The 26,289-nt window shown below is 48.6% G+C and overlaps 8 protein-coding genes across 8 annotated transcripts; 5 read left to right on the top strand and 3 right to left on the bottom strand.

Moving 5' to 3' along the window:
• Window positions 1-726: 726 nt before the first annotated feature.
• EDB91DRAFT_1330038 (ABC protein) lies at window positions 727-7,266 on the bottom strand (the record flags this gene model as incomplete). The annotated part of the gene is made up of 39 exons (XM_041325337.1): window positions 727-1,003; window positions 1,055-1,116; window positions 1,171-1,256; window positions 1,306-1,582; window positions 1,635-1,650; window positions 1,706-1,769; window positions 1,817-1,897; window positions 1,950-2,151; window positions 2,203-2,227; window positions 2,281-2,333; window positions 2,390-2,462; window positions 2,515-2,563; window positions 2,619-2,778; window positions 2,828-2,911; window positions 2,961-3,026; window positions 3,076-3,090; window positions 3,139-3,159; window positions 3,210-3,252; window positions 3,302-3,404; window positions 3,461-3,541; window positions 3,594-3,717; window positions 3,766-4,170; window positions 4,221-4,287; window positions 4,340-4,384; window positions 4,433-4,546; window positions 4,599-4,712; window positions 4,761-5,301; window positions 5,351-5,417; window positions 5,470-5,520; window positions 5,574-5,718; window positions 5,772-5,824; window positions 5,874-5,880; window positions 5,948-6,121; window positions 6,177-6,311; window positions 6,371-6,415; window positions 6,472-6,828; window positions 6,881-6,946; window positions 7,007-7,058; window positions 7,115-7,266. The coding sequence occupies 39 exons, from the start codon at window positions 7,264-7,266 to the stop codon at window positions 893-895; spliced, it is 4,386 nt and encodes a 1,461-aa protein (XP_041174396.1). The 3' UTR covers window positions 727-892.
• Window positions 7,267-9,178: 1,912 nt separating this feature from the next.
• On the top strand, window positions 9,179-10,586 carry EDB91DRAFT_1057363 (uncharacterized protein; the record flags this gene model as incomplete). Its single annotated transcript, XM_041314071.1, has 5 exons — window positions 9,179-9,334; window positions 9,387-9,584; window positions 9,641-9,730; window positions 9,780-9,901; window positions 9,956-10,586. The coding sequence occupies 5 exons, from the start codon at window positions 9,179-9,181 to the stop codon at window positions 10,584-10,586; spliced, it is 1,197 nt and encodes a 398-aa protein (XP_041174395.1).
• A 322-nt stretch (window positions 10,587-10,908) lies between these two features.
• Window positions 10,909-12,212, top strand: EDB91DRAFT_632480 (uncharacterized protein). The gene is made up of 2 exons (XM_041327953.1): window positions 10,909-11,746; window positions 11,810-12,212. Exons 1-2 carry the CDS (start codon window positions 11,293-11,295, stop codon window positions 12,058-12,060), a joined length of 705 nt encoding a protein of 234 aa, XP_041174394.1. The 5' UTR covers window positions 10,909-11,292; the 3' UTR covers window positions 12,061-12,212.
• On the bottom strand, window positions 12,094-13,586 carry EDB91DRAFT_1251269 (beta-lactamase-like protein; the record flags this gene model as incomplete). Its single annotated transcript, XM_041323356.1, has 4 exons — window positions 12,094-12,704; window positions 12,770-13,212; window positions 13,276-13,313; window positions 13,374-13,586. 4 exons carry the CDS (start codon window positions 13,584-13,586, stop codon window positions 12,094-12,096), a joined length of 1,305 nt encoding a protein of 434 aa, XP_041174393.1.
• A 2,023-nt stretch (window positions 13,587-15,609) lies between these two features.
• On the bottom strand, window positions 15,610-16,576 carry EDB91DRAFT_1057434 (thiamine pyrophosphokinase; the record flags this gene model as incomplete). Its single annotated transcript, XM_041314073.1, has 5 exons — window positions 15,610-15,843; window positions 15,889-16,029; window positions 16,084-16,179; window positions 16,228-16,300; window positions 16,365-16,576. The coding sequence occupies 5 exons, from the start codon at window positions 16,574-16,576 to the stop codon at window positions 15,610-15,612; spliced, it is 756 nt and encodes a 251-aa protein (XP_041174392.1).
• A 211-nt stretch (window positions 16,577-16,787) lies between these two features.
• Window positions 16,788-17,948, top strand: EDB91DRAFT_632361 (uncharacterized protein). The gene is made up of 3 exons (XM_041327952.1): window positions 16,788-16,965; window positions 17,024-17,607; window positions 17,658-17,948. Exons 2-3 carry the CDS (start codon window positions 17,057-17,059, stop codon window positions 17,662-17,664), a joined length of 558 nt encoding a protein of 185 aa, XP_041174391.1. The 5' UTR covers window positions 16,788-16,965; window positions 17,024-17,056; the 3' UTR covers window positions 17,665-17,948.
• An 873-nt stretch (window positions 17,949-18,821) lies between these two features.
• EDB91DRAFT_1299874 (uncharacterized protein) lies at window positions 18,822-20,924 on the top strand (the record flags this gene model as incomplete). The annotated part of the gene is made up of 4 exons (XM_041324967.1): window positions 18,822-19,017; window positions 19,071-19,687; window positions 19,759-20,460; window positions 20,520-20,924. Exons 1-4 carry the CDS (start codon window positions 18,882-18,884, stop codon window positions 20,922-20,924), a joined length of 1,860 nt encoding a protein of 619 aa, XP_041174390.1. The 5' UTR covers window positions 18,822-18,881.
• A 2,339-nt stretch (window positions 20,925-23,263) lies between these two features.
• Window positions 23,264-25,448, top strand: EDB91DRAFT_632249 (uncharacterized protein). The gene is made up of 14 exons (XM_041327951.1): window positions 23,264-23,586; window positions 23,648-23,680; window positions 23,742-23,761; window positions 23,814-23,828; window positions 23,884-23,922; window positions 23,979-24,007; window positions 24,067-24,080; window positions 24,133-24,168; window positions 24,325-24,384; window positions 24,440-24,574; window positions 24,634-24,853; window positions 24,913-24,964; window positions 25,022-25,346; window positions 25,414-25,448. Exons 1-13 carry the CDS (start codon window positions 23,451-23,453, stop codon window positions 25,229-25,231), a joined length of 999 nt encoding a protein of 332 aa, XP_041174389.1. The 5' UTR covers window positions 23,264-23,450; the 3' UTR covers window positions 25,232-25,346; window positions 25,414-25,448.
• Window positions 25,449-26,289: the final 841 nt, after the last annotated feature.

Here is a 26,289-nt window from a genome sequence, read left to right as displayed (position 1 = left end):
ATTTTTCTCATGTCTCACTTCTACATCAGTAAGTACTGGACGAGTCACATTAGACTGAGCAGTCGGTCTCGGCGTGTGGTAGGACAGCGCTGCTATCAATGGCAAATTGCCCTGCTTGCCTTTGTTTGAGTTCACGTGACTCCCAGTGCTGGCAGCGAACATTACTTGCACAAGGCTCCAGAGCTTTCGCCCGGGCGACATCGAGGATCTCGGTGTCACCCGCTACTTGGATGCAAGGTTATAGAGAGCTTGCGAAGGTAGCTGTGTGATGCACCTCCTTCGTTTGATTATATCGGAGATCCCTCGCTTGGATGAATCGGTTCTTTGTCATATTTCTGAATCTAAGTATCGTATTGTCATCGGTACCGAAGTTCCCCATACCTCCTACACCGGCAGATCGGTGCAGTAGAGGGTGGGCCACTGTGCTGGGCCGACACGGACTGGAGAGCGGCAGCGCTTATCTGAATCACTGCCCGGAAGGGATCATGAAGTAATGCATGGCGAACTTCAGCTATTGTAACCGGTGCCGGTGAAGAGAAGTCAAGGGGGTGACAGTCTCGAATATAGACTAATCATGCATAGATTGCAGGTCTACTACTGACATATGTAAAAGAACTGCCGGGTTGATGTATATTCTGAATTCTTACTTCCTTGCTTCGCACCCATACGATTAATTGCATGTCTGTTTCCAACTGAAGATAAGGAATTTGACATGATTATCTTCTGAGCGAAGAACGACATGATACAGCTTGAATGACATAAGTAGTGGCCTAGAATTATCTACGGAAATATATACAGTGTACGACGGATTACCGACTGAGGGAGGTGAGGTATGCGAGCCTTACGAACGACATGAAAGGAAATCAATCCAGATCACCTCAACATCCACCACTTAGACCTGCCTACTCGTCTCTATATCCTTCAGGGAAATGTTACTCCTGTCGCACATTCCGCGGAAAATTCCGCCCTCCAATTTGAAAAGATTAGATGGGGTGTCGATTTCCTGAGAGTGTGAGGATTAACCACTGTCAGAAAGACGCTCGCAGCAACCTACTACAACAAGACCAGCGTCGAGGACCAGAATCCGGTCGTATGAAATGATAGTTCGAAGTCGGTCTGAAGTATCATCACATTACAGTATTGCACCGAGAATAAAAATGATAAACGCACGGGCAATACAAAGTAGCGTATTGTTCTTGAATTCTGTCTGGATAGTGTGCTGGATCTTGCTATCAGTGTCGAGATCGACAGAGGCTCTGGAAAGAATTCAACATCAAGCATCCAGGAGAAGAGCACATGACTAACGTGGCCTCGTCAAGTACGACGACTTTGCAGTCTTTCACCAACGCACGCGCTAGGCTGAGCAGAGATCTCTCCCCAACGCTGAGGTTCGCTCCCTCGCTCTCAATGGTGCTGTCAAGGTCGTGGCGGCCCGTGGAAGTTCGCCCGTCCCTGATGCCATCGCTGGAAATTGACTGGTTAGACTCGATGTCAGAATCAACAAGATAAGATCGATGCAGCGCATCCCATAGCTCCGCGTCATTGTATTGGGAGAACGGATCCAGGTTGGATCGTATGGTCCCTGTTGATTTTTCAGCGCTCCCAACAAGTGCATGTAACTTAACGACACTAACCGCTAAAGAGTAGAGGCTATTGAGTTCGTACATCAGTCCTGTGTTAGCAACTACAAAGAAATATTACAAACATCTTGTGGGATGACAGAAATCTTGGAACGAAGGTCTTTAAGGCCGATCGTAGATATATCGACACTGGACAGGGTGAAAACAATATTCATCACGAGCGATGACCAACGTACCCATCGATAGTGATCGAACCACTAGACAACTCGATAATTCGAAATAGTGCGAACATCAAGGAAGATTTGCCAGCACCAGTCCTGAGGGGACACCACATCAGCGCACATTAGTGGATCACACAAATCAGCTGACCTTCCAACAATACCTATCTTTTCGCCTCCCCTGACCTTGACCGAGATGCCCTTCAATACATTGGGGAGGCCCGGCCTATATGCCATCTTAACGTCATTGAATTCAACAGTGCCATGTTCAGGCCATTGCGCCGGGGGCTTGCGTTCTTCGATCTCATGTGGTGCCTCTTGAGGTATCGTGTCCTCATCGACATACTGCATCACTGTGAAGAGTAAGTGAGAGTGGTAGATGTATCGTAAAATTTGCGACTCACGTCGTTCCACTGCGTTCATGTAATTCTGAAGCAAACGATCATTGAATAGTCAGTAATGTGAGATAAGTAAAGCCCTGCCTCGACGTCTGCCGTCTGTCTGGTCATGCCAGTACACATTTGTGTCAGCAAGACTTTGATGCGAAAAGGTTAACATTGTAGACCGTGTTGACAGCATCGGGAGACCCACTAGTATACGTCAATACCAACCCTATCTGGGCGGCGTTAATCCCGGAGACGTCGATCACTGCGAGAAGAGCAACCTATCGAGATTGCAGCGTTGATTGAAGTCTCTGCCATTAAATAGATGCTTACAAGGAAGACTAACACGCCGCCTATGAAGTCCAACCTTATCGCAAGCCATCTGGTGGAAGGCAATGAGTCAACAACTGCCACGATATATGCATAAGACTACTTGCCTCTGGTTTGTAGCCACGAGGTATAGAGCTCTATCCTCTAGATCGACGTAGTATCTATTGGCGGCAATGAACCGCTTCATTTCTCCATAGCTTCGGATGGTAGGGAGTCCCGTCAAGGTTTCGGAAAAGTGGGCATACAAAAGAGAGCGAAGCATAGAGTCTAATGGTTGATATCAGAGGCTTTCTAGGTCGGAAACACGACAACAAACCCAGGCGCTTGACCTCACGGGCACTAGCTCGATAGAAGGCAGCGAAGTAGCTGTAACCGATAATGACAAAGCAAACAGCAATGACTAGACAAGCGTGAGCCGTATCCTCGCAAACAATATCTATTATACTGACCAAAGTATGGTTCTAGGAATGCTACAATGATGAGAGAGCCCATAACGTTAGACAGCGTCAGGACAACTGGATCTTCATAGTTAGTTTCCGTAAGTGAAGCGTGTGGCTAACGTACCCAATTTCATTGCCACTGGATATGCATAAGCAACATCTCACTATGCGGTGATAGACAACTCACTTGCTAATTGATTGTCAACACCTGAGTGAAAGGTTTCAGGATATCATAACACAAATTAGCGAGATGCTGACTGTCGATATCTTTGCCAAAAACGCTCAGGATTCGGCCCATAGGCTATAGTATCATAGTCAACATATGTTGTTATGCTTTCACAACCACTCACTGTGGTGTCAAAAAAGGACATGGGTGCGTAAAAGACGTTGTGCACGGACTTGTGGTGCAGGTTTTGAGACACGTAAAAGGCAATGAAGTCCATTCCAACACAACTACAGCAAATTGCGTTGGTTGAGCATGCCACCATCTGCGATAGGAATCTACTTACAGCAAGAATGTGAAGATGGCTTGAACAACCCCGAGCCAACCGTACAGCATCTGATAGAACGAGTTTGGCCGGTCGAATTTGCTGCACCGTGATTTCAGAAAAGGAATCAAGAAGTTTTATAAACGAAACTGACTTGCTCTCCCACCAAACTAGCGTATACGAGTTCAAGATCTGGCTTGCCTGCATCGCGAGCATGAAGAAAAGAACTAGAGGTCCTGTTATCGAACCGCGTCCCGCAACCAAGTAGGTCCAATACACTGTGAAACTGTCACCCAGGAAACCCTGGCAGATGAACTTGAACACACCTCCCCAGGATACAGAGCCTGTCGACCGCTTCTCTTTGACGATCAAGCGACCTTCGAGTTTACCATGACCAGTAGCCCTCTCTCTAGCTCTTTCCGACTTCAACTTCACATCCTCGATGGTGATGACGCTAGCCTGCAGAATGACTTCCTCCGCCTGGTCATTATTTTCCCCCTCAGACGCATGGCCACCAAACTCCCGGTCCAAACGCGCGAAGTCCCCACCGCGGGAGATTAATTCGTCGTAAGTTCCACTCTCTGTGATGACACCATTGTGCATGGTATAGATGTGATCTACTTGAGAGAGGAAGTGAATCGCATGCGTGACTAGAATGACGGTAACCCCGCGATTGCGCAGGGCACCTACGATGGCATCTTGAAATAACGACTTTCCGACGTGGGCGTCCACTGAAGGCATCTGTTAGTATAATAGACATAAGATGAGCTACATAGTTCACCTGCCGAGAGCGGGTCATCAAATATGACAATTTCAGGATCAAAGTACAGAGCACGAGCAATATTAACCTAGTCCGAAGATGAACATCGAGTCTTTAGCGGAAACACGCCACGAACTCACTCTCTGCTTTTGGCCACCGCTGATATTGATACCCTTTTCTCCGATCTGGAAGAGAGTATAAGCCGTGTCATCAAGTTGCGTTCATCCGCTTGCCTCAGTCAAGTCTCCATCAGGGAGCAGTTGCAGATCTGGAAGTAGACAAGCGGTCTCAAGAACGCGCCAATATCTATCTTCCTCGAATGGTCGGCCGAAAGTGATATTATCGCGCTGGAGTAAAACGTGAGATATATTCACTCATTGAGAGCGATGTCATGCCCACCAAGGTTGCATTCTGGATCCATGCAGTCTGCGGGCAATACCCAACGCGACCGCCAAACGAGACATGCCCGGAGACCTTCCTCATCTCCCCAATTAATCCTTGCAACAAACTGGACTGTTCATGGGTCAGTAGTAGCTTCGAGAACTCGTCCGGCGAGATCACCTTGCCGCTTCCAACAGGCCCAACCACGGCGACCAGTTGACCTCGGGGGATTGTCATGGTAACGTTCTTGACCCTAAAGCGCGGTGCGTCCTTTCCAGAAGCGGGGTTTTCTTTCGCCTTGTCCTCTTTTGCCCTCTTGCCGCCGTGTGCGCCCTTCGAGCTGAAAGCTTCACCAGAGTTTTTCTCAAAGGACTCCCACTCAAATGTCGCGTCCTTCATCAGAAGCGCGGGTTCTTGGTCATTGTCGATCACGAGTGCATCTTCGGAAAGAAGCTCTGCGTGGAATATGTGTGTGAGCCGCTGGATCGCGCTAGATGCGTCAGGGATGGCCGATAGAGCGCGGGGCATATACATCATTGGTTGCCGGAGAACCTGCTTATCGCTTAATTGCATGTTTATGTACGCCACTGTAAAGGATCTCACCTGGAACAGACTCAGCGAGGAGAATATGGCAGCAACGTTGAAGTTGTACTCTGTGAGGGTGTATGTGACGAAGGCTAGTGTAGCAGCGAGAATTGGGAGCGAAAGCGCGAGCGCCAGGCTAGAATAGATTAATAACACGTCGCCATGCCATACGCATCTAAACTTACTACGCGGAAAATGAGTGAAGAATCCGTCGGATACCATGTAATTCCTTCTTTCGAAGCTCGAAGATCTCTAAGCGGCGTTCGTCAGCATGATGTTAATGGTCCTCGATATTATTCCTTACTTTGAAGAAAGGGTGCCTCGTAGGAGAAGTACTTGACCACTCGCATGGCGCCTGTGCACCCTTTCAGCATCCCCAGTCATCCTAGCCACTTCAAGATTACGTACCGAATACCTCTAGCAGGACTTTGGCTCGTTGATCAGTCCACTTCATTGACCCCAAGCGGATACGATGCTGCAGTGTCCTTGTCCACATTTGAAATGGGATGACAAGGATGAATAGCGAGAAACCGGCGAGAGCAGACGGTCCGAGCTAATGTTCAATGACATCAGAACAAAATGAATTCTTCGCGATGTGCAACAAACCTCGGTTAGAAGAATGATGAGGCAGAGTGTGATTTGAATAGGCCCGGCCCAGGCTTGAAGATAGTAAGCCATCTCGAAGCAAAAAGAGTCAAATATACTCACCTGCATGCTAGTGGCGAGAGGGTCAAGCAGGGGTTAGTCGACGTCATGAGCGTATGTTTAAGTTTGCGACTCACAAACCACTGAGCGCATGAATCAATCCTGCTCACGTCCGTAGAAATATGGTTAACCAGTACGGCATTGTTGAGTTTGACACGCGCTTTGCCCGTGAGGTTCACTCCACGTTCGTAAATACACGTTATCAGTGCGGCTCTAATCAATATGCCTGTTTCCATTGAACGCCAGAAGTACTTGAAATGTGTCAACTTAGCCGAGTTCATCTTCAACTCACAAAGTTTTACAAACCTGGTGGGTGCAGACGCTGGCCATCAAAGTAAGCGCGAAGAGTCCAAGAGCCATGGCGATACCGCGACCGATATTGGGGACAGGTTCTCCGGCAATAATTGCAGCGGAACGCTCCTCCGCAAAGACGATGATTTGCTGCAGGGGGACAAAAAACCATAAGAAATGACCACAACCAAAGACAGGTTGCTATTTACCCGAAGGACGATAGGACCCATGAGTTGTCCCGTATCCCCAAAGACCTAAATAGCGTGTCAATTTTATTACGACGGTGTCAATTTATGAGGAAGATCCATGCCTTGAATACACCTGCGATCCAGAACATGCTACGAAAAACATCATTCAAAGCCCAAGTAAGGCTGGCTTCTTTCCGTCCTTCGGATTCTTGCCAATTTATCTGAAATATTGCATGTCGCTCAGACCAAGTCCCGCCTTGCGTCTGTCCTTTACTGGAAATTGCGCGTAAGGTCCAGCCGATATGCTTGAAGAGAGATGGCTTGAGCTCTCCACTCTCAAGACGTGCATTCCAGTCGGCTGCTGCCTTAACACGCCGCTGCCATGCAGCTTCAAGTTTAACGGCAAGTACAGCTGACTCTCGGGGTGTGTCCATTTTGTATAGATCAGACGCTTGTAGCGTGCGTTGATATCCAAGAACCTGAACATATGGGTTAGAACAATATGATTTGGGATTAAGGTTCAATGACAACCATTATACCGGTTATCCAGGTGTAAGTGAGCTGAGATAAAATGGAAGCATTGGCTAAGGGAATCAGCTACAGAACACGATGTTATTAGGAGGTCCTTTAGCAAAATAAAAAGGAAGGTTCGCGCACCGCTGCATCCTCCAGAGACGGGGGAGCTGGAGGTGGTGGGTCCTTAGGTAACCTGCCCGCGGCTCCGTGAAGGAAGGCATTGTTTGCAAAAAAAACAACTTCACTTACCACCACTGCCACCATTTTTGACGAAAGTTGGTATACTCATCACCGGTATCGAGCTGAAGATGTAGAGGTTGGTGAAGATTGGCTGCGTTAGCCTCCTTGGGCTCTCGTTCGACTGGGACCTGCATAGATTCTTCTGAGTATTGGGAGGACATATGGAAAGAGACGGGGATAGCTCTGGCTAGTTGTAATAGAGAGCGGTGGCGATTGTAAAATTATACCTCTACCCTAGTGCCATCTGCCAGTATTACACATCAGTTCCGTAAGCCTGCCCTGCAACCTCAAAAAGCCTCGGGGTCACCTGCTGGTTGCCAGTGGCAATCGATAAAACCGTTCCAAGCTCGCATTGGTGCATGGGTACGACGAAGCCTCCGGCTAGGACGAAAGGACCAGATGGAGCCCATGATTATCGTCTTCGTGGGTCAGGTGTGCTAAAGGCCCCTGGCCCTGGGCAAAGACTCCGCCTCCTGCCAACTAGCAAACCCTCAAACCCGTTAACTACCTCATGCATGAGTACAGGCAACATCAACCCCCTGATGAGAACATTCGTGAACTCGAAACCGCTGCCCAATCCGACTCCCCTAGCATCCGTCTCCGCTAGCTAAAAAGGCCCTAGCCTCGGAGACAGAACTGTAGTGGGTGCGGAGGATATGGTCTCCCTAGCGGCGCTCGCTCGCTCGGACGCTGCAACTGCGGCTTCGTTGTTCATAACTGCTGGCTAAAAATTCGTCCCGGGTCCTTTCGGTAGGGTATTCCGCATCGAGCCGCTCACATGTCCTAGCGATGATAGTTCCTGATCTGAGTTGCGATGGGCTCGCGTGTGTCGTCGATTGATTTTGTCTTGAATCATATATGCATGGACTTGGAGTCTCATACGTTCTAGGAGGTCGACATTGTCGTCTGGAACATACGTAACCAAACAACACCACCGGGTAATATTAGGGACACACACGACTTAACAGGTTCAAACTTCAAGAACCTGAGTGGCATACGTGGTAGGCAGTAGCCACCGATTGACTAATCCTTGGGCATTGAGCACCAAAGAGCGCATCCAGGAGGGCCGTGCTTTCTGGAATTTCTTGCACTATCCTTTGGAGGGAGGAGAGGGCGAGCAGGGAGTGCTGTACTCAACAGAGGCTGCAGTTGAGCGGTGGGAAACATAGTCACAAACGGAGTGATGAATACTCACTGGAAGATTGCTCTCAGCAAGAATCTCCATGAGAGACCAATCGCTGCACCAGCACTGCCTCGACGTCACTGCCCTGACCAGGGCCAAGAAGTTTCGAGATTTCTGAGACCGGCAGAGTATAACTTTTACATTTAAGTACACTTCTATTCCTGGTAGCAGTTCACTCGTTAGCTCCATGAGCAGAAGCTGGCACTGATCTCGTGATGGCGACTTTCCCAAGTCTCTGAAGGAATGCTATAAGAAGATATAAATGCCATTGTCGACGTCTGCGCCGTCTAACGAGATGGTGGCAGCAACGTCCTCCCCAGAAGTCCCCACTGCGATCTCGCACACCAGTGGGCACATCTCTCTTCCGAGCGACCTAGATTGCGAGATGGAATAACTCCAAGCAGTACTAGTCGGGGACCACAGTGCGGTTAGAAATAACAGGAGCGACAGCTAGCTCACGACGCGGCTGATCCAAGGACAAAATGCCACGCCTTCTTTGTGGGCGGGTACTGAAGTTGCCAAACGATAGTTTGGCGTAGTAAGACTGCCAAACGGTGATGAGTTGGGCAACAAAGTGAGTTACTTACTGTGGAGTAATAGAAATTGCAGGGTGTAATAGCTACTTGAGATCGAATGTCGGATGGATGTTGATTCAAGTTGCTGTGGAAAGCTCGTTGGATGGCGATGGTACCGGGTATGCCGCTGCCCTCACAATCCAGCAAGCTTTCCACATGCAGTCGAAGGACGACTGGGCGCTCGTCAATATTCGTCCTGTACTATGCAGTTGACTACGAAGAGTAATAGTAGTTGCGAGTCATGTGACACCTATATAGCTATTTCGTGTTTCAAACCTTCGTGTAGATTCCAAGTTCCAACTCCCATTTCCTCGAATGGCGCCGGCCAACAAAGCGAGAGCAGCAGGCGTCAGCGCGAGTTCCTTCTTCGATCTCAAAGCAGAACTCGCAAAGAAAGAAGACGAATTCACTCGGTCCAAAGCTGCAGGAGGGAGTAGATACACAGTGGGCGGGATCAAGAGACCTGACAAGGTGAGAAAAATCCGTCATCGAAGTCTGGGAAGGGAATGCAATCATAACCCAGAAACCGACTGTATGGACTCGTTCCAACAAAGGCGTCCAAAACCGCGCTGCACGCGACATAGAACTGGAAGAAGTCAGTAAAGTGACTATTGAGTCTGGGCGAGCCATTTTGGAGAGGAAGGCGAAAGTATATGAGAAACTGCGGAAGGGGAAATCTGGTGGTCTTACTGAGAAGCAGTATGATGGTTTACTCGTCGATGTACGTATGCATGCTACTTGCTTTCAACTTCAGGTATACTGATGTCGAGACTGTAGTTCGACTCTCAAGGGCCCATTGATCATTTCGAGTCGGACAGTGATGATGTAGATGAATCATCGACGGTTCCTCAACAGCTTCAAGACGATGTAGGTACTCCTGACGGTGCTTCTAGCATGCTGCTGATAGAATGTGTAGGATGACCCAGTCATAGAATACGAAGATGAATTCGGACGACAACGAACAGCACGCAAGTCCGAAGTACCCCGGCACCTGCTTCCGCGTTCAGAAGATGCCGATCCAATACCAGACGATGACAAGTAAGCTGAAGAGCTAGGCTTAATCACACTCATGACCTAATCTTTCTTCTTCAGGGACGTCATTCATAATCCCGTCGGCTTCTTCCCAGTCTACGAACCCTCTGCAGAACGTATTCAAGCAGTTGAAGAAGCTTTCTTACAAGCCGATAACCCGTTGGCCTCTCATTACGATTCTTCAAAGGAGGTCCGTGCTAAAGGTGCTGGGTACTATCAATTCTCTGCAGACGATGAGACGAGGAAGCAACAAATGGAGGAACTACGGTCCGCGAGGGTGGAGACTGAGAAGACAAGACAAGAGGCTGGAGCACTGGATCTTAAGTCGGGAGAAGTGGAGGGCATGCGTGACGATAGCATTACTGCAGGCTCGTCGAGGAGCAGGGCGATGGAGAAACGGAAGAGGGACCTTGAAGAGAGGCGAAAAGTATTGGATGCGAAGCGGAGGAAGGTCAAGGATGAAGAGACGCCTGCAAGCAGAACTCTTGGTTCCGGTACTCAACAAGCTTCAGAGGCTATGACATTCGAGGCGCGGGACACTTCTGGTCCGTTTGCGGCGCTGGAGAGGCAGGCAACTGAAACTTCAGACCGACCCAAGAAAAAAGGCAAGCAGAAAGGGACTCAAGACGGACTCAAGACAGAGGCGGACGACTTCTTGGCCCAGCTGGAACGGGAAATATTAGGTCGTTAACCACCATCGAGGGCGGTTTATACCCTTATCGGTGAGTTATTTCTTGTTGGGTAGTTATGTCGTGCTCATCAAGTATCTAGCCTTTGCCTTTTTGCGACAGCATGATGATGATCCGGAACGTAGATTTCCATATTGCGCCGGGACGTGACCAGGACTAATGTCCCAACCACTTATATCACTCTGATATGGAGGAAGGTACTGGAGTGTTCGATCACTTACAACGTCCGTCGTGACAAGACGCTCACGCTCATTGTTCCTCCAGTTGATATACTTCTGTGCAGTGACCTTGCAACCTTCGCAATGAAATAGGATTACTAAATGCCACTGACAAATTGAAACAATCCTGTGGTTCAACCGCTACTGATGATGACCTCAATTTGAACCTACCACACCACTATTTCACCCCTTGCCTCGAGAACTAACCTCTCGGGACAACTCAGAGAGCATCAACCTTTGTCCCCCAGATTTGTCCTCCCGAAACTCCACACTCCACGTGGACTAAAGGATATTGTTTAGGCCGACGTCTGGGTGTAATGATACAAGGAAACCGTTCAATGAGGGCAGAGAGAGTGACGGTCAATCCAGTTGCTGTTGACGCAGCGAAGTAGAAGACAGTGATTTCCAGTTTGCTCATGACCCAGGAGCAAACACTTGGCAGGCCCCAATATTGTGGTTAGTACCTACGGAAGGAAGTTCCTCCTTTGCGATGGCTACCAAGTCCAAAATCTTTGATGTTAGCTCGCCTCCCTCGTACGATGCAATTTCGAGGTCCGTAGGAGAAGATTCTGTCGAATGCAATCGATCTTTTTTTTCCTCTTTCTGCAATCGAATCAGAAACGTCGCACCGCAGCCCTATCTCGCATCTCTAAACCTATTGTCTCCTGTCCTGATTCTACCCCTTCCTCTGTCGCTGCAATCGTCAACTCCTGCGCTGCTGCTCTCCCAGCAGCACAGTTCTCCAACCTCCTCCAAAAACCCAATATCCGGGGTCACAGCGCTGTATCGGGCAATTGTAAATAATCGTCGAAAAGCCCTTCTGGAGTTTATCAAACACCTTTCGGAACTCTCACTTGTTTGCTCTTTGGACTTGCGCGTTGCGCGCATGACAGCTAGTAACCAGACATTGTATACGCAGCTGAATTTGGGATATAGTCTTTATCGTAAGTGTATCAGTTTTAATGCCCACACGAGAGAGCATCAACTAATTTATTACGCACTCTCAGCCGAGGATGAGTCTTTGAGACTCCTTTTGGGTTGTCCGCCAGATGAGGTTCGAGTGCATGAAAGGAATGGGCTGAGTGACAACCACTTTGTTGCTTGTTTCCGCTTCAGGATGTTCCAGAAACGCCTGAGGCAAGCGGCAATGGTCCAAATTGATCACTACAGATTCCAGAACGTAATTATTTACAAGCAGCCAAAACTGGGAACGTGCAGGACAGCAAACACGAACTATAGTGTAGTATTCCTACTGTAGTTCTCTACCTCAATCTCCCTATTTTTGAACCCATCACACCACTACTTCACCTCTTGCTTCGAGAACTAACCTCTCGGGACAAATCAGAGAGAATCGACCTTTGTCCTCCCGAAACTCCACACTCCACGTCCCCCGACGCAAATAACGTCGCTTCAGCGGCTCTTTACCAGAGACGACATTCTCCATGAACGTCTTGCACGTCCTGAGTACCTCAAGTGCAGGACGGAGAGAAGTAGCATGCCCGCAATTGATCATCACATTTTCAGAGTCGGGGTGCGTTTCCACGAGCTCGATGAGTTGATCCATGGTGGAAAACCACACGGGTAAAGATCCCCCGCTTGGGAAGATGATGGGATCGTCTTCGTATAGGGTGTCCCCGACGTATAGCATTTTCTCGTCTGCATCCCACAAGGCAAGTTCGTCGGGAGTGTGCCCGGGAGTATGCAAGACTGTGAGGCCTAGGGATGAGCCTGCTGATGAGGTGATCTCATGTAGATGCGGCACTAGAGTGAGCTCGTAGGTTGGTGGTTGTATGCCGTGAGACTTGCATTCAGAGTTTGCAGGGAAGTTCTCTGGAGAGACGAAGCCGGGCGAGTGGCTCGAGCCCAGAATGGGGCTGTCGGCGGCGAATGGTTCCACGCCAACTTCAGGTTCCCGGGAAAGGATCAGGATCAGCGGGTCGATGTGCTCGTATCAGAACAAAACCTACGGATATGATCGTAATGGCAGTGGCTCTCCACCACGATATACTTCATCTTCCCTCCTTCATTCAGAGGTTTTCCGTCGTTATCAGGGATATCAACGGTCTCGATGAACTTTCTCAAGCTCTTCAGACCGATCTCCGGATTATGCGTAGCCCCGCCACATCCTGTGTCCATGATGAGGATGGTGTCAGCGGAAGGGACTACTTTGGCATAGATGAATGGATGTTCGTTGAAGATGTCATCCCATTCGACGATCAAGAAGGTGGTCTGTGTCAAGCGTCGAGCAGTGAACGCTGGCAATTGCTTGTTCTCTGAGTTGGCGCCTTTCTCCATATCGACCGTCAAAGTTAAACGAGAACGCTGTGGTCTGCGATGCGTTACTAGGTAGAAAAATACAAAGAGAACACCAGTTAAAAAGACCAGTACTGATCCCAGGCTCGAGCTCATCCTGTGGGGAAACGTTGAAAGCGAGATGAGAAAATTGCAGTTCTTATCTGTGAAGTGTACTCACCTGCAAGCACCACGAGACTTCTGAGATATTTCTGGCGACTTTTATCCACCTGATACAGGGCAGATGATAGCAACTTCTTCTCCTCCTTTTAACGTCACTTCTTCGATGTTGTCCACCATCTCAGCGTTTATGCTCCATTGACTGGACTGAAGGATCTTGTCTAAGCCGACGTCTGGGTGCAATGATACCAGGAGACCGCTCAACGAGGAGAGCGGGTATTGTGGGGCAGGAAGAGCGATGTATTGTTCGGTCAATCCAGTCGCTGTTGACGCTGCAGCAAAGTAGAGGACAGTGATTTCCAATTTGCTCATGATGTAGTTGGTTTTCGAAGGTTACGACCTAAAAGGATATCATCATGTTTCTAAACCATAAATAACGAGGGACATGGCCACCTTACTTTCCTTTGTATGTCAAGCTTCAAGAGACTGCCATCATATAAATGGTTATCTCGTTGGACATCTATGGATGCGAGACCGCTTGCCAGTCTGCGCGGCGGTCATCCGAGTCTCTGGTCCGTTGTGGCTGTGCACGCATTACTTATTCCGGAAGCCCCTGTCTATCCCACCTACTCCAACAAAAATGAACAGTTTGCTCATCCACATTTACACGATCGTTTCCTACATCTCCGGCTCGCTATTTGGATCTGCGGCCGTCATCTTGGTGCCTGTTAGACTCCTATTCCAATTACTTCTCGGCTTAACTTACTTAACTTTCCTTCTTTCGCTGCTTCACGCCGTTCGAGCGACGCAAAGGTGGTCAACACACAGGAAGTCGGAACCAAATGTCCAGAATTGCGCTATTTTCCATGCAGCAATGGGTGCGATATGGCTGATACTTTTAATTGAAGTTCACTATGACAGTGAGTGATTGAGTGTTCTACTAGTATTGCCTGGGTAGCACTGATTACGCCCACAAAGCTCCACTGATAAGATTACTACTCATAATTCTAGCGTTTGCTTGCGCATTGATCTTTATTATCACCGTACACCACTGGTCGATCCAGCGAAGCCTCTGGGTCCCTGGGGGAACTTTATCACTTCCTTTTTCCGTGGCTTCCATCGTGTAACGCGACTCATAGCGACGTTCCGGAAACTCTCTCTCAGTCATTCATGTCTGGATCTCGATTGCCTCCCCTGCAGCTCGCTGACTGACGCTCCTGCAAGCAAAATAGGGAAAGTTAAACAAAGTACTACAATCACGTCTCAGACTCTAGCACTATACCCTAATTCTACCAACTATTTTGGAGTGTGGCTGTGCACACCCTCTTGCGATGAACCCCTGTGGACCTCTAGCTTATTCCAAATAATAATGAGTGACGATTCACATCCTCCGATCCCAGTGGCATTTTACCAGATTGTTGCTTATGCGAGCTAGTTGGATTCGCGGCCGCCGTCTTGGCGCCTGTTAGATTCGTATTTTCATTACTCCTCTGCCTATTTGTCGTATCTTTCTTACTTGCGCTGCTTCACGTTCACGTAGCGCAAAGATGGCCAGCATACAGGACAAGCCGCACTTGCTTGCAGTTGCGCTTTTTACCATGCACTAATGGGTGCGATATCACCTGATATCCCTAATCGAAGTTGAGTAATGACAGTGAGTAAAAGTGCTCTATTGCTTGGGTAGTGCTAATTGCGCACAAAGCCCCACTGACAAGAGCAGTACCTATAATACTGGTGTATACCTGCGCACTGATTTTTATGATGATCATCTACCACTGGTTGATAACTTACTGCGCTGACAGCGGAGCGTCTGGATCACTGGGGGAAATTTATCACTTCCTATTTTCATGGTTTCCATCATCGTGTCAATCTGACGCAACCCATACGGACACTTCAGAACCCCTCCCTCAAACACTCTCGTGCCCTGATTATCGCTTGCCAATCCCCCCTGGACATCGCTTACCCCTCCTCCTCGGCCCTGCAGCCCGCTTCCCCCTCCTCCCTGACTCCCGTGCCACCTGCCAGCCAAACAGGGGTCGCTGACATTCTCTTGCCACCTTATTACTCAGTACGTTACTGTCTTCTTACCGATTCAAAACTAAATTCCTTCTCCTAGTTTTCAGACACGGGCCTTGCAGAGAGCAAATCAGATGTAGAATATATATAAGTATTAGAGGGGTCTCTACGGTGCATGGCAACACGGGACGAGTGCACACCGGCGACACTGGATCTGATGATCATACAGGTGATAGATGAGCGCTTGACCGTTTATTTTTTCACTGTCTCTGTTCTTAGGAGTCACTATGCCAATCGAAATCAAATCGTTGTACAATTTACAACTACTCTATAATAGAACATAATCATAATATTATGTAGCGAGTTGCCGTATATGCCCCTAGTGGTCCCTTAACTCTGCGCACCACCAGATTGGTTTCGAGGTCTTGATCATCACGTCCTGTCCTGGTACGAGATGATTTGACGTGGACACAAGTCCGTCAAAAGATGACTCTGTGTTATCCAGGTTCCACCGCAGTCCAGTTGTTGTCAAGATGGTTGAGTCAATACCGACAGGGAGGAGCCCGCACGTTTGTCCCAACACGTCATGATTGATGTGAATGAGATGTTCGCCCTAAAATAGTGTGAGATATAGCCCTGGAACAGTAATCCGACTCACTTCATCCAGGACCCATCCTACATTATCGTCGGTCACTGTGTAGACACGTTTGCGGGTCTTGCGTAGTTTGTGAAGATACGATAGCGTATGCACAGTCTGATCCAATCTTCCGGAGAGACCTCCTAGGATGACGATCTCAAACTGTCCGAAAGATGAATTATTATGATATGAATGGATACGAGAATTGTCGTTTACCTCTTGCCCAGTTAAACGCTCTTTCTCTTCCAGCGCTTGCACACATTTCATTAGATCCGTAGAATCTTGGTCGGAATCGTAGATTACTGGTACATTCTGGACAAAGTTGAGAGAAAGGGTCGATTGCAACACAAAGGGCCATACCTGAGATATGTAATACAATTTCACATCCTCTCGCAAGGAGTCGAGATCTCCCTTCACCATATCAGGGAGAAATCTAGACTGACATCACTCGCCATACACCGCGGCGCCGCGCAAGGTAGACTCGATGCTGTACTTACGAACTTCGAAGATCAAAACCACCAGCTGCGCTCAAGGCGTCATGTAAACGATTGGCTCCTCCATCAGCACAAGAACGCCATTCGCAGGCGGCCCAGAGTGTCTTCAATAATCTGGTATTAAACGGTTGGTTCAGAATGATAAGAGCGCGGGAGACATTAAAGTCTTTGACAGCTCGCGGGTCCAGGAATGGGATAGACCATTCTACAATCATGGCAAACGAGGTCGACAGGTTATAATTCAGTGCTGTTACAGTTCAAGTCCATGGCAATCCGTCGGATACTTTCCAAGCTTGAATTCGTTTCATACAGATCCGCATCGTGAGAATACCAAGCTAACTGGCTCTCCGACTTCTCACTTTCTCCGAAGATGTCCCTCTCCCCAGTGGATGAGATCCCCCAGCCTCCCGATGCGAAAGAGAGCTTGTTGTATAAGCCTGGCCTCACCAAACCTCCTTCCCGTCGTGGAGAGTACCTGCGTGAGAGGTCGTCCAGGAAGCATCTGCCATACCCTCAGAAGCCAGCTCCACTGGAGCTCCGGATTTCAGCCCGTGTGACAGGACGAGGATGCAAACCAGAGTTCACGCCTGAAGAACTTAAATAGGTATGTTTCTTATTATTTTCTTATTATTTCATTAGAAACTCATTTACGTGGCCAAAAGAATGAGGAAACAATACGCAGGGGCTTCTCGGAGATGAGCTTTAGCACTTTGTATAAAGCATTCAAGGCGACACTTGCTGGCCGCGAGGCTGCACGTCAACGTCTCCTGGCGACGGCATGGGAAATTGAGGAGGCAAAGCGGTTCTCGACATTTCTTCAGGCACTCCATGACGAGAACAGAAACCGCCTCAAATTCAAGGATGATGAGCTGAAACAACTCGGGAACGTTTTTTCTGAGCGTGGCCGCACAGAAGTCGACAACGACACGAATTATCTTCAGGCTGCATACGACGATGAATGCGAGATGCTTCGCGCTATCGGTGCCCAAGCAAATCTGATGTCAAGGCACTTAGGCTCAGATATCAGGAATGATATGTTGGCATCCACAGGACAATCTCACCACCAACCTCGATTCGTCGGTACGGCGAATCACGGGAGCAGCAGCTCACATGAACCATCTGATGGTAGTGCCACGGACACGGACTCAGATGATGACGATCAAGATGATGGGTTATCACTGGCGGGCCACAGCAGCCCTCGTAATTTGGGTCAGTTGCCCTCGTGTGACTCCCAAATCCAATCGTGGTATGTCTTACGTGTATTGCCAGTGTATTGCTCACGCTGATCTATATCAGCGAATAGATCAATTCAATTCGCCCTGGTTATCAGAACTGATACCGACTGAAACTTATCGGACCACCCTTCCCCCCTCTTACATTTTGTTCGTAAATCAGCTTATCAGACCGCCACGGCTGCCCAGTTTGTACTGATCATGTAACATTTGTGCTTTATTTCTCCTTGTGTACTACCACGATGCAATTCAATCAGCGCAATCGCTGTCTCCTTCTCACTTTATGACCCCCAACTTCAATGTCTAGCGGTTCATGGCGCAAAAGCAAAGCCAAGGTTCCAAAGCCACCACGGGGATCTGGTCTCAATCCCTCGGGTCTACCAGCCGCGCCCCAGATCGACATTGCTTCTGAGCAACCTCGGATGTCAACCTTCAACTTCGATCCACACGGGGAGACTGGAGGATGGCAGGGGGGCAACAGGTGAGTGCAGCGGAGCTGCCTCACAGCTGATCGCTAACGATTCCAGCAGCGCGGGGTATCACGTCCTCATTTGCTGTTGCCAGCAAGGTACTGGCTTCTTCGTCCCTTGCGGATTCCGGGCATCTTGTTACCGCAGAAAAGAAGGGCCCGTCAAGTCTTTTAGATGTCTCTCGTCTTAAGACAGATAGCGGGTCTCCGTCACAGAAATGGGAACATATAGGTTTGTCCCCTCATGTCCTCGTACCCGTCCATGTCGTTCCCCGAGCCTTCTATTCCCTCCTCGCCGTCTCTACTATACGTTTTATTTCAACAAACGTCACGACGCAATCACCCGAAAAAAACATCCTGCAGAACGAAAGTCCTCCACCGTACCACCCACCACCATCCCATCCTTACTTGGCAGCACAATTGCGCCACGGACACAATTCCTGCTGCTGCTGTTCGCAGCACGCCTTCGCAGGGCGCACTCCATAGGAAGGATGCGATGTTGTCGATTTTCGGTGCGAGGTAGGTCACTGGCTTGAGGAAGTGCCTCCTGAGGGATGGCGTAAGCCGAAGTAAGTTGCTTGTTTCTCCTTTATTTGCGCGCACGCTGTGATGTCATGCGGTCCATTTGATCCTCCGTGCGCGGCTTTTGTGCCATGCCTGTGGCATTTCCTCTCTTCACATTGACGCGAGCACGTGACTAGATCAGACTCAATTCGTGTCTTAGATCTTGTCACTGGCTCTTAGACTTCTACATCCTCATCGTGTCGCCGACATCGAGAACAAGCCACGGCGAATAGCCAAGTACCTATCACTTAAAACATGAGCGATGGCATAAATGACTGGATTGTCCCTGACAGCGAGGACGAAGACGGCTTCCAGCCTCTTGTAGTTGCCGACCAGAGCGTCCCCTTGAGCAGGAGCTCGTTTTCTGCACACTCCACAAGTATTTCACAGGGTCAGCAATCACTTATATGTTGTACTGCATGCTAACCGAGCATGTTTGTGCAGCATCAGTCATTCAGACTGCCTCATTGTTTTCCAGTCCAGCGCGGACCCCCCGACGAGTACATAATTCCCTCGACATTAATGATTCTCTGTTTACGCCACCTCCTGGGTACCAAGATTCTGACTCACCACATGCTTCTCCATCACTTCCTCGAGACGTGGAAACGTCTGTACCCAAGTCAAAGCCGCGTCCACGACCCGGGCCGCGAAAGTCTCGAGCTACGAACACTATTTATGACGACTTCCTCAACGAAGATGCGTCTCGTGCTTTTGGATCACTCATTAGTTCCGCATCTGCAATTCCAGCCAGTACCTTAGCTGCAGATAGTATCCGCGCTCCGACCACACCTTCTATCGTCTCAGAACTCATCGAGGATGTCAATCCTACATTCATCATTTCCGAGCGAGCTAAGACGCAGAAAATGCAGGCAAAGAATCCGACTTATCTCCCTCTCGCCCACGATGTCATCGAATTATCATCTGACTCCGACCTCGATGAAATATCCCTCAAGCCTCCACGGAAGCGGCACAAATCCCAAGACAAGCTCGTCAAGCCGAAGCCCAAACCAAAGCCCAAGTCTAAAGCCAGGAAATCACCATCGCCTAAGCTTGCCGAACGAGTCATCGCGGATACTCAGACGAGCGATGTTGTCGTCCTTCCTGCACATCAGGAGCAGTACTCCCTTCCCAGCTGCCTTCTATGGCGTCGCACCTCTCGTCTTCTCTTCCGCCTTTACCTGAATTATCTTCTTCTCCCTCTTCTCCACCTGTGACGACTCGCAAGCGGAAGAGGGCTCCCCCGCTTGAGCCTGACATCCAGGGAGAAGAGATGGACGTAGACGTCTCGCACGGTTCGTTGTCTATTACAGAGCCTCCTCTATTCTTCGCACAATCATCACCCGTCGTCCTTCCAATCGATGACTCACACGTTCTTGAAGAGGAGAACAAGGACGTTGACGCAGACGTCGTTGCTACTGGGACCAAGGGTAGGAAGAAGGACACAAAGTCATCTACTCGGACAAAGGAGAAGAAAAAAGGTCGGAAGGAGGCTGATGAAGTCGAGTTCGACGACCTTGCGCACAAATCCCCTCCGGATGAGGCAGCTGCAGGTAATGATGATCTCGCAGAAGACGATTTCATTGTAGAAGAGGCCCCGAAAGCTACTTCCAAGAAAGGGGCACCACCGAAGCCCAAGCCCGCCGCAAAAATAAAATCAAAACCCAAGGGCAAAGGCAAAGTGGTTCTCTCGGAAGGTGAGAACGAGGAGGACGACCCTCCTTGTGCGAAGTCACCTAGCCGAAGTCGCCATCTGCCTGAGAACGAACTCGATAAACCTGGAGGTGGCAGCCCCAAGAAGGATTCTAAAATTATTGCAGACTCTGCAACAATCAAGGTACTCCTTTTCGATAAGATCTCGTATTATTACTTGACGATAACCTATCTCCTTCCCAGAAGAATTCGCCACAAAGTATAGCTGCCCCGCCAAAGCAGACTCCATCCATCGGTCTGAACTCACGCTTCACCATCAAATCCAAGTCGATACCAATGTCAGAGCTCATCCGACGTGTCAACTCGCGACCAAATTCACCATTCACAAATGCGCCTACCTACTCGCCATTGATGAAATCTTCGCGAACGATGCTTTCTCGCATCGCACCGCTCCACCCCAACCGGCGAACCCCTCCACCATCTTTACCGAGACCGCCCCCGCCGAAGAAGAGCAAGAAGCAGATCGAGATGGAGGAGCGCATCGAGGAGGAGTTAGCAGAGACTGTTGAGGGATGGTCGTGTATGACTGATGAAGAGAGGAGAAATTTGCGAAGAGCACGGATTGATGCTGAGTTGGGTTGTGAATGAGTCGCATGTTCTTATTCCTTATCACGCCGCTTCGTTTTTATTACCATTATCGTGTACTGGGCAACTTTGTAAACGGTTCACCCTGCTCTTGACATCCCCTAGTACGAATGGACATTGGGCTCGAGAGGTGCACTTCGGAGCGAGGGCCTGTATACTTCCTCTTGGCCATTTTCCAAGCTAGTCGGATTCAAGCTGTTCCGCTCCCATGGGTGTCTGACTTTTCTTGTGTACATGCCCAAATCATGATGGGCTGATAGAATGTGGCCTTGGACTTAGGAGCTGTGACGCGGCCAGTGCCGACCCTCAGGCCTCATGGAGGATTATTGTCAAAGGATTTGATTCGTCACCGTGATCAGTAATCTACTTGCTACTGAGATTTCACCTCAGGTATCCACCTAAATTTATCCTTAATGTACAGATTCATCAGCGCGAACAAGCTATGCTAGATGATGTAAATAGGGGATTAGCTTGACCGCAAGGCAATGTATCATGATTACACCCTGTAACCATAGCCGCTATCATATCACCGATCCACTGAGTCCTCATCTTGCCTCCATTCCCCGTCCAAGCGCCATTGTTTAACGAGCTGAGAGGCACCAGCGATTCGCCTATCTTCGTCTTCCCGTTCCCAGTCTTGTTCCTCTTCGGTAGGCAGGACTCGGATAGTATAACCTCGGAAGAAATGATAGATGAGTTCTCCTAAGTCGCTTTGAGAACTGTGCGAGTAGCACAATACCGAGGATAGTCAGTCATGGTGCGGATGATGGAGGCGCATAAAGCTGAGGGTCTTGGTACCACGATGTTTGAGCATTGAGATTGTGAAAGGTGGGAATGGCGCTACTCAGATAGTTCAGAAGGAAAGTAAGAGGCAAAAGAGGAAGGGTATAAGACGATGTGAACGACGCAGGCAAGCGAAGTGGCCCGAGTGATACGGTAAAAACGACCTTTGGCGTGCATGTCGGCTTGTGTTTTCATTAGGAGGTCCAGCTGGGGAGAGAATGCAAGGCCAAGAGATTCAAGAACGTTGAAGGTATCATCGAGGCGATCATCGGGTACGACATACTAGAAATTCTAATACAATACGCGAGGGTCAGATACATTTGACAATTTGAAAGACGCTCACCCTGAGTATGCGGGGAATTTTCATCCGTTTGTACAGTAGCGTACCTCATTCAACAACTTGCAAACCAGCGTCTTGCAACGCTCGAAGGGCAATTTCTACGACTTCCTCTGGTAGACGATCGAGGATGGGTGTGACGATTACTATACGAGCTTCCAGCGGATTTGAAAGAACTGCCGCCACAAAGAGGTGCTTGAATTATAACCTAGTTGATAGTCTGCCATAAAGAAGATGCCTCTTTATTATGAGTCGGATGAGTTGAATCAAGGTGTTTGATGTTCTCTTCTGGTTTCGCTTCAAAGCTTCAACCCTAGGTTGTCCTTTACCTAGCTGATATTCATCAAGTGATGTCATCGCCTAATATTCCTTACTACTACTACATCTGTCAAAAAGTACGGGAGAGATGTGGCCTTGCGTTAGGCTCATGACCAGCCTGGCGTATACTACCACGGACAAGTCGAGTAGTGTTAGCATTGACACATAGTCAGACTGGTTACGAGTCTAGCCTTGCGTCTCAATGAGGCGCAGATGAGCGAGTGTCTTTCCTGATGGTAGTGTAGGCAGACAAGGAGGTAATGATGGACGCTTTCGGCGGTGAGGACAGTGGGGACAAGAAGAGGTGACAAATCTATTGATGCGACGAAGGTGCTTGTTCAAAGGAGCGTGGTGGGCGCGCAAACACATCATATTGATAAACCTGTCACAGAGGCGGATTTCATCAGCTTACAGCCATTTGCAGAACGCTAGGCCCAAAAAAAATTCGCTACATATATTCGGCAATAAGTTGGGACAACAAACTTTTAACCTCGGACGGACAATCTCGATCTACGACTCGGATAGGACGATACATATCCAAGGAACTGCTCTACAAATGAGCTTGCTATATGTCAAAGACCCAACGGTCCATCGTTACACTGGGATTAGTGAGCGATCATTGCGATATACGTATCGATATCTGATCGGAGAATAGAAGTTAAAATTAACAAAGGAGCAATGGGTCGATACTGCATCCCATTGGGTCACAGACGCTGATATTTAGGCTTACTTAGAGGCTTACGGAGGGGTGGTGGCAGCTTGGCTGTGAGCGAGAGGCGATTTATCTGCTCATTACGTTTCAACCCATTATATCGTTCATTTCTGACTTTTTTGTTATTATGTTGACAGAATACGACCTTGACATCAGACGAGCTGCGACGGTCCCCGAGCCCGGGTCAGTAAGGCGGAGAGGGTGTCAACGTTCATCGTGAATCCTTGAGACGACAGGCTTTTTTTTTGCACTGCTTTCCAAATTCGGATTCAAATACAGGGGCGTATACTTGACGTCGCTTGACACTTACTGCGGTCAACCAATTCAGGATATTCACCCCCATGGGCCATAACGCCTATTTCGGCAAGAAAAGCACTCCATGGTGGTACTATATCTAGCGCGAACGCATCGTTACATATCAAGTTCGTTACTCACCTCAAATATGACCCTAGTCTCAGATGATCCCAGTTACTGGCCACTAATCAATTTGTATCGGTTGTCCAGCTATTTTGTAGGTTTGTGCAGGGACCATGATGTCGGTCATTTTTAGATCTAACCTTGGCCGCGGTTTCGCAGTCGCCTCCTTTGCCGCGGTGGTATACGATTGGGGTGAGCAAGATCTTAGATGTTATTAAGGAATCACTGGTAAGTATATTCATGATACTTTCAGCGCTGACATTCGGAGAAGAGGTTGGTTGATGACATTGCAGGAGCAGCTATCTCACTAACATTGGCTCTATAGGTTGAACTGGTCTGGGTGAGCAGAGTCCCATGTCAGAAGAACAGCAGGATATACAATTAACTCGGGGCAGAGGCAACGCTGGTCACACGTGACGCTTCTATATCTCGGTGTACGTATGTTAGAAGCACGGTTAGCTGCTTGCTGACTTCAAACAACACATTCTAGGTGCGCCACGCTGCAATACCATATGTCGCGTATGTTTGCAAGGCTTGCCAGTCGGTGTTGTTGCTAATCAGCCATATCCCACAACCAGCTCCGTCATGCTTAGTATGTCTCCTTACACACATTATGTTTCTCTCTTCTGACCAGTGACATATAGTAAGCCTTCCGTCGGTCTCGGTGACAGATGCAGTGAGCATTCTACTCTGGTGCCTGCCATTCCCATCCAATTACTTACACTCGTATGTAGGGGTGAGTCAGATTTTTGACTGGCGTGTTGTTTGGATATAATGATGGCAACAGCTGTAAGTCTCTTGGTCTTCCTAGGTTCGTCGTTAACTGGGTTTTTCAGGTCATGTCATGTACGTCACACTAAGTTGGACGAGTTTGGCGATAACTACAATGCTAAGCGGTGAGCTACCGTCCAATACCTTAGTGATATTGACTCGAATGAAACATCGTGCAAGTCATTGTGACCATTCGGTTACATGTCATGTACCGGCGATCCAGAAGGATGCTTATCTTTCTCATTGTGATCTTCCTGCCTGTCACGATGGCCTACGGGACACTTGTCGCAGTGATAACCAGCAATGTTTCAGGGGGTAAGCTTTTATTATAAACGGAAGACTGAAGCGCATCAGGCTCATCGGACGAATATCAGAGGAATACATCCTATCCGGCACCTATATGTGTTATTATAACTATGACGGAGCCCCCCTTCCGATGTCCATACCCTGGGCCCTCTACATTGTTTGGGAGGTCATCATACTGTGCCTTGCAGTTTGGGTCGCTGTAAAACACTTCCGCGAATGGCCATTGGTTTGGACCACCGCGGACTCTTTCGCGGTGTTAATAAGAGTACCCATGGTTTACTTTCTAATGTGAGCTCGTACTTTGAATGTGGTTGCCTTTTTGCACTGATAAGTTCCCCACGTGCTAGTTCGATTGCCGTTTCTTCATTGAGCATCGGTTATTTCTCTCCAGATATCTACGTAAGCCGATCTGTCACCGAGTCCATGTGCATGTGGCATTGTTAATCATTTCTGTAGGACTCATCCTCTGCGGGCTCTCAGGTTTATTATGGTGTTTTCGAAATTTTATTTTTCGTGCAAATGTTTGTGCTAGGGCCACACCTCATCCTTAGCGTTCGAAAATACTACGCTAAGCTCGTGGTCAAGTCTGATGCGGGACCGTACTTGACTGCAATGGCCTTCCAGGAGCACACGCATGTATCAACTAGCAGTACTAGTGGTGTGTAGCACGGGAAGTGCTTCAAGGGGTTAATACTTGTCTGGATGTCATCTGCAGGGAGCACGAGTTTTTATTATTATCGTGGTGCTGATATGGTGTTTCGAAGTAGATTTGAAAAGCGAAGTGGGTATGGATCTGGCAAATAATGCTCGCTAACAATAATGTCGTTTTGCATCACTATCGGAACTAGGTGTCCACCCACACTTTTGAAATCATGAAGAATAGTGTCGCAACCAACCAAGTCCTGTGGGGGCAACTCCCTTACTTTAATGCTGGTATGTCTGTGCTGTTGTTCTAAGTCAAACTTCAAAATGTTCAATGCTCGCTCTCGCTCCTACTCGAACGTGTTTTATTGGTCATAATGTAAGGTTCAGAGGAGATGTGTAACAGGGTTTATGATTATCCGGTGCAATAAACGTTGCAAATTTACAAGATCTTAGTTGAACGGTGGCGATAGGACATGTGTGCTCCGTCATGCATCATGTTCCAGAGGACCTTCTCATATCGAATATCCGATCACTCAAAAGGATGAGAACAGTCCTGCATTGCATGATAGGTCTACCTGAACAAGTCGTTGACAACTTGGGAAGCTTGATGCTGCTAGAATATAGGTGCGTCAGGGTGACAGATAGTGGAATATATTATTATATCCAGTCTTTTGCCTCCGTAGATGTTCGTCTGATGACGTGGCTTTGGGTCATCTCTGGAGGGCGTTGACAAGTAGCTGTTGGAAGTGCAAGCATCGTTGTCAAGGGAGTGCAAGGACGGAGAGAATATAACCTTGGATAGCGCTGATGCAGCTGCAGCGCTCAAGGCTGCCAACGACAAGATTGTTGCCGCTGCTCGAGAAGTTGATGAAGTATGCTTATGATGATGATCTGGCCATTACTGGGTTCCACCTGTCCAGTCACTTTCCGCCAATATTCAAGGCATGACTAACAAAACTTTCCATCTCCACGAAAAACTGGTTCCTTGGAAGGTTGTAATCTTCATGACGCGCTAGACAAGAAGATTTCAACCTTCCGAGGAGTGCAACAAGAGATATTGTGTGAAAAGGTAGGTTACA

The sequence above is a fragment of the Suillus paluster genome, assembly GCF_016628075.1.
Source record: "Suillus paluster strain FC165 chromosome Unknown EDB91scaffold_52, whole genome shotgun sequence".
Lineage (NCBI taxonomy): Eukaryota > Fungi > Basidiomycota > Agaricomycetes > Boletales > Suillaceae > Suillus > Suillus paluster.
Note: the sequence above shows the minus strand (reverse complement) of the source record. Positions and strands in the feature narration are given on the sequence as shown.

Coding starts and splice junctions, on each gene's coding strand:
- EDB91DRAFT_632361 (XM_041327952.1), top strand. CDS start 17,057: ATGAGCTTTAGCACTTTGTATAAAGCATTCAAGGCGACACTTGCTGGC.
- EDB91DRAFT_632249 (XM_041327951.1), top strand. CDS start 23,451: ATGGTGGTACTATATCTAGCGCGAACGCATCGTTACATATCAAGTTCG. Junction 23,587..23,647: donor GTTGTCCAGCTATTTTGTAG/GTTTGTGCAGGG, acceptor GCGGTTTCGCAG/TCGCCTCCTTTGCCGCGGTG. Junction 24,385..24,439: donor GATAACTACAATGCTAAGCG/GTGAGCTACCGT, acceptor ACATCGTGCAAG/TCATTGTGACCATTCGGTTA.
- EDB91DRAFT_632480 (XM_041327953.1), top strand. CDS start 11,293: ATGGCTACCAAGTCCAAAATCTTTGATGTTAGCTCGCCTCCCTCGTAC. Junction 11,747..11,809: donor TTTGGGATATAGTCTTTATC/GTAAGTGTATCA, acceptor ACGCACTCTCAG/CCGAGGATGAGTCTTTGAGA.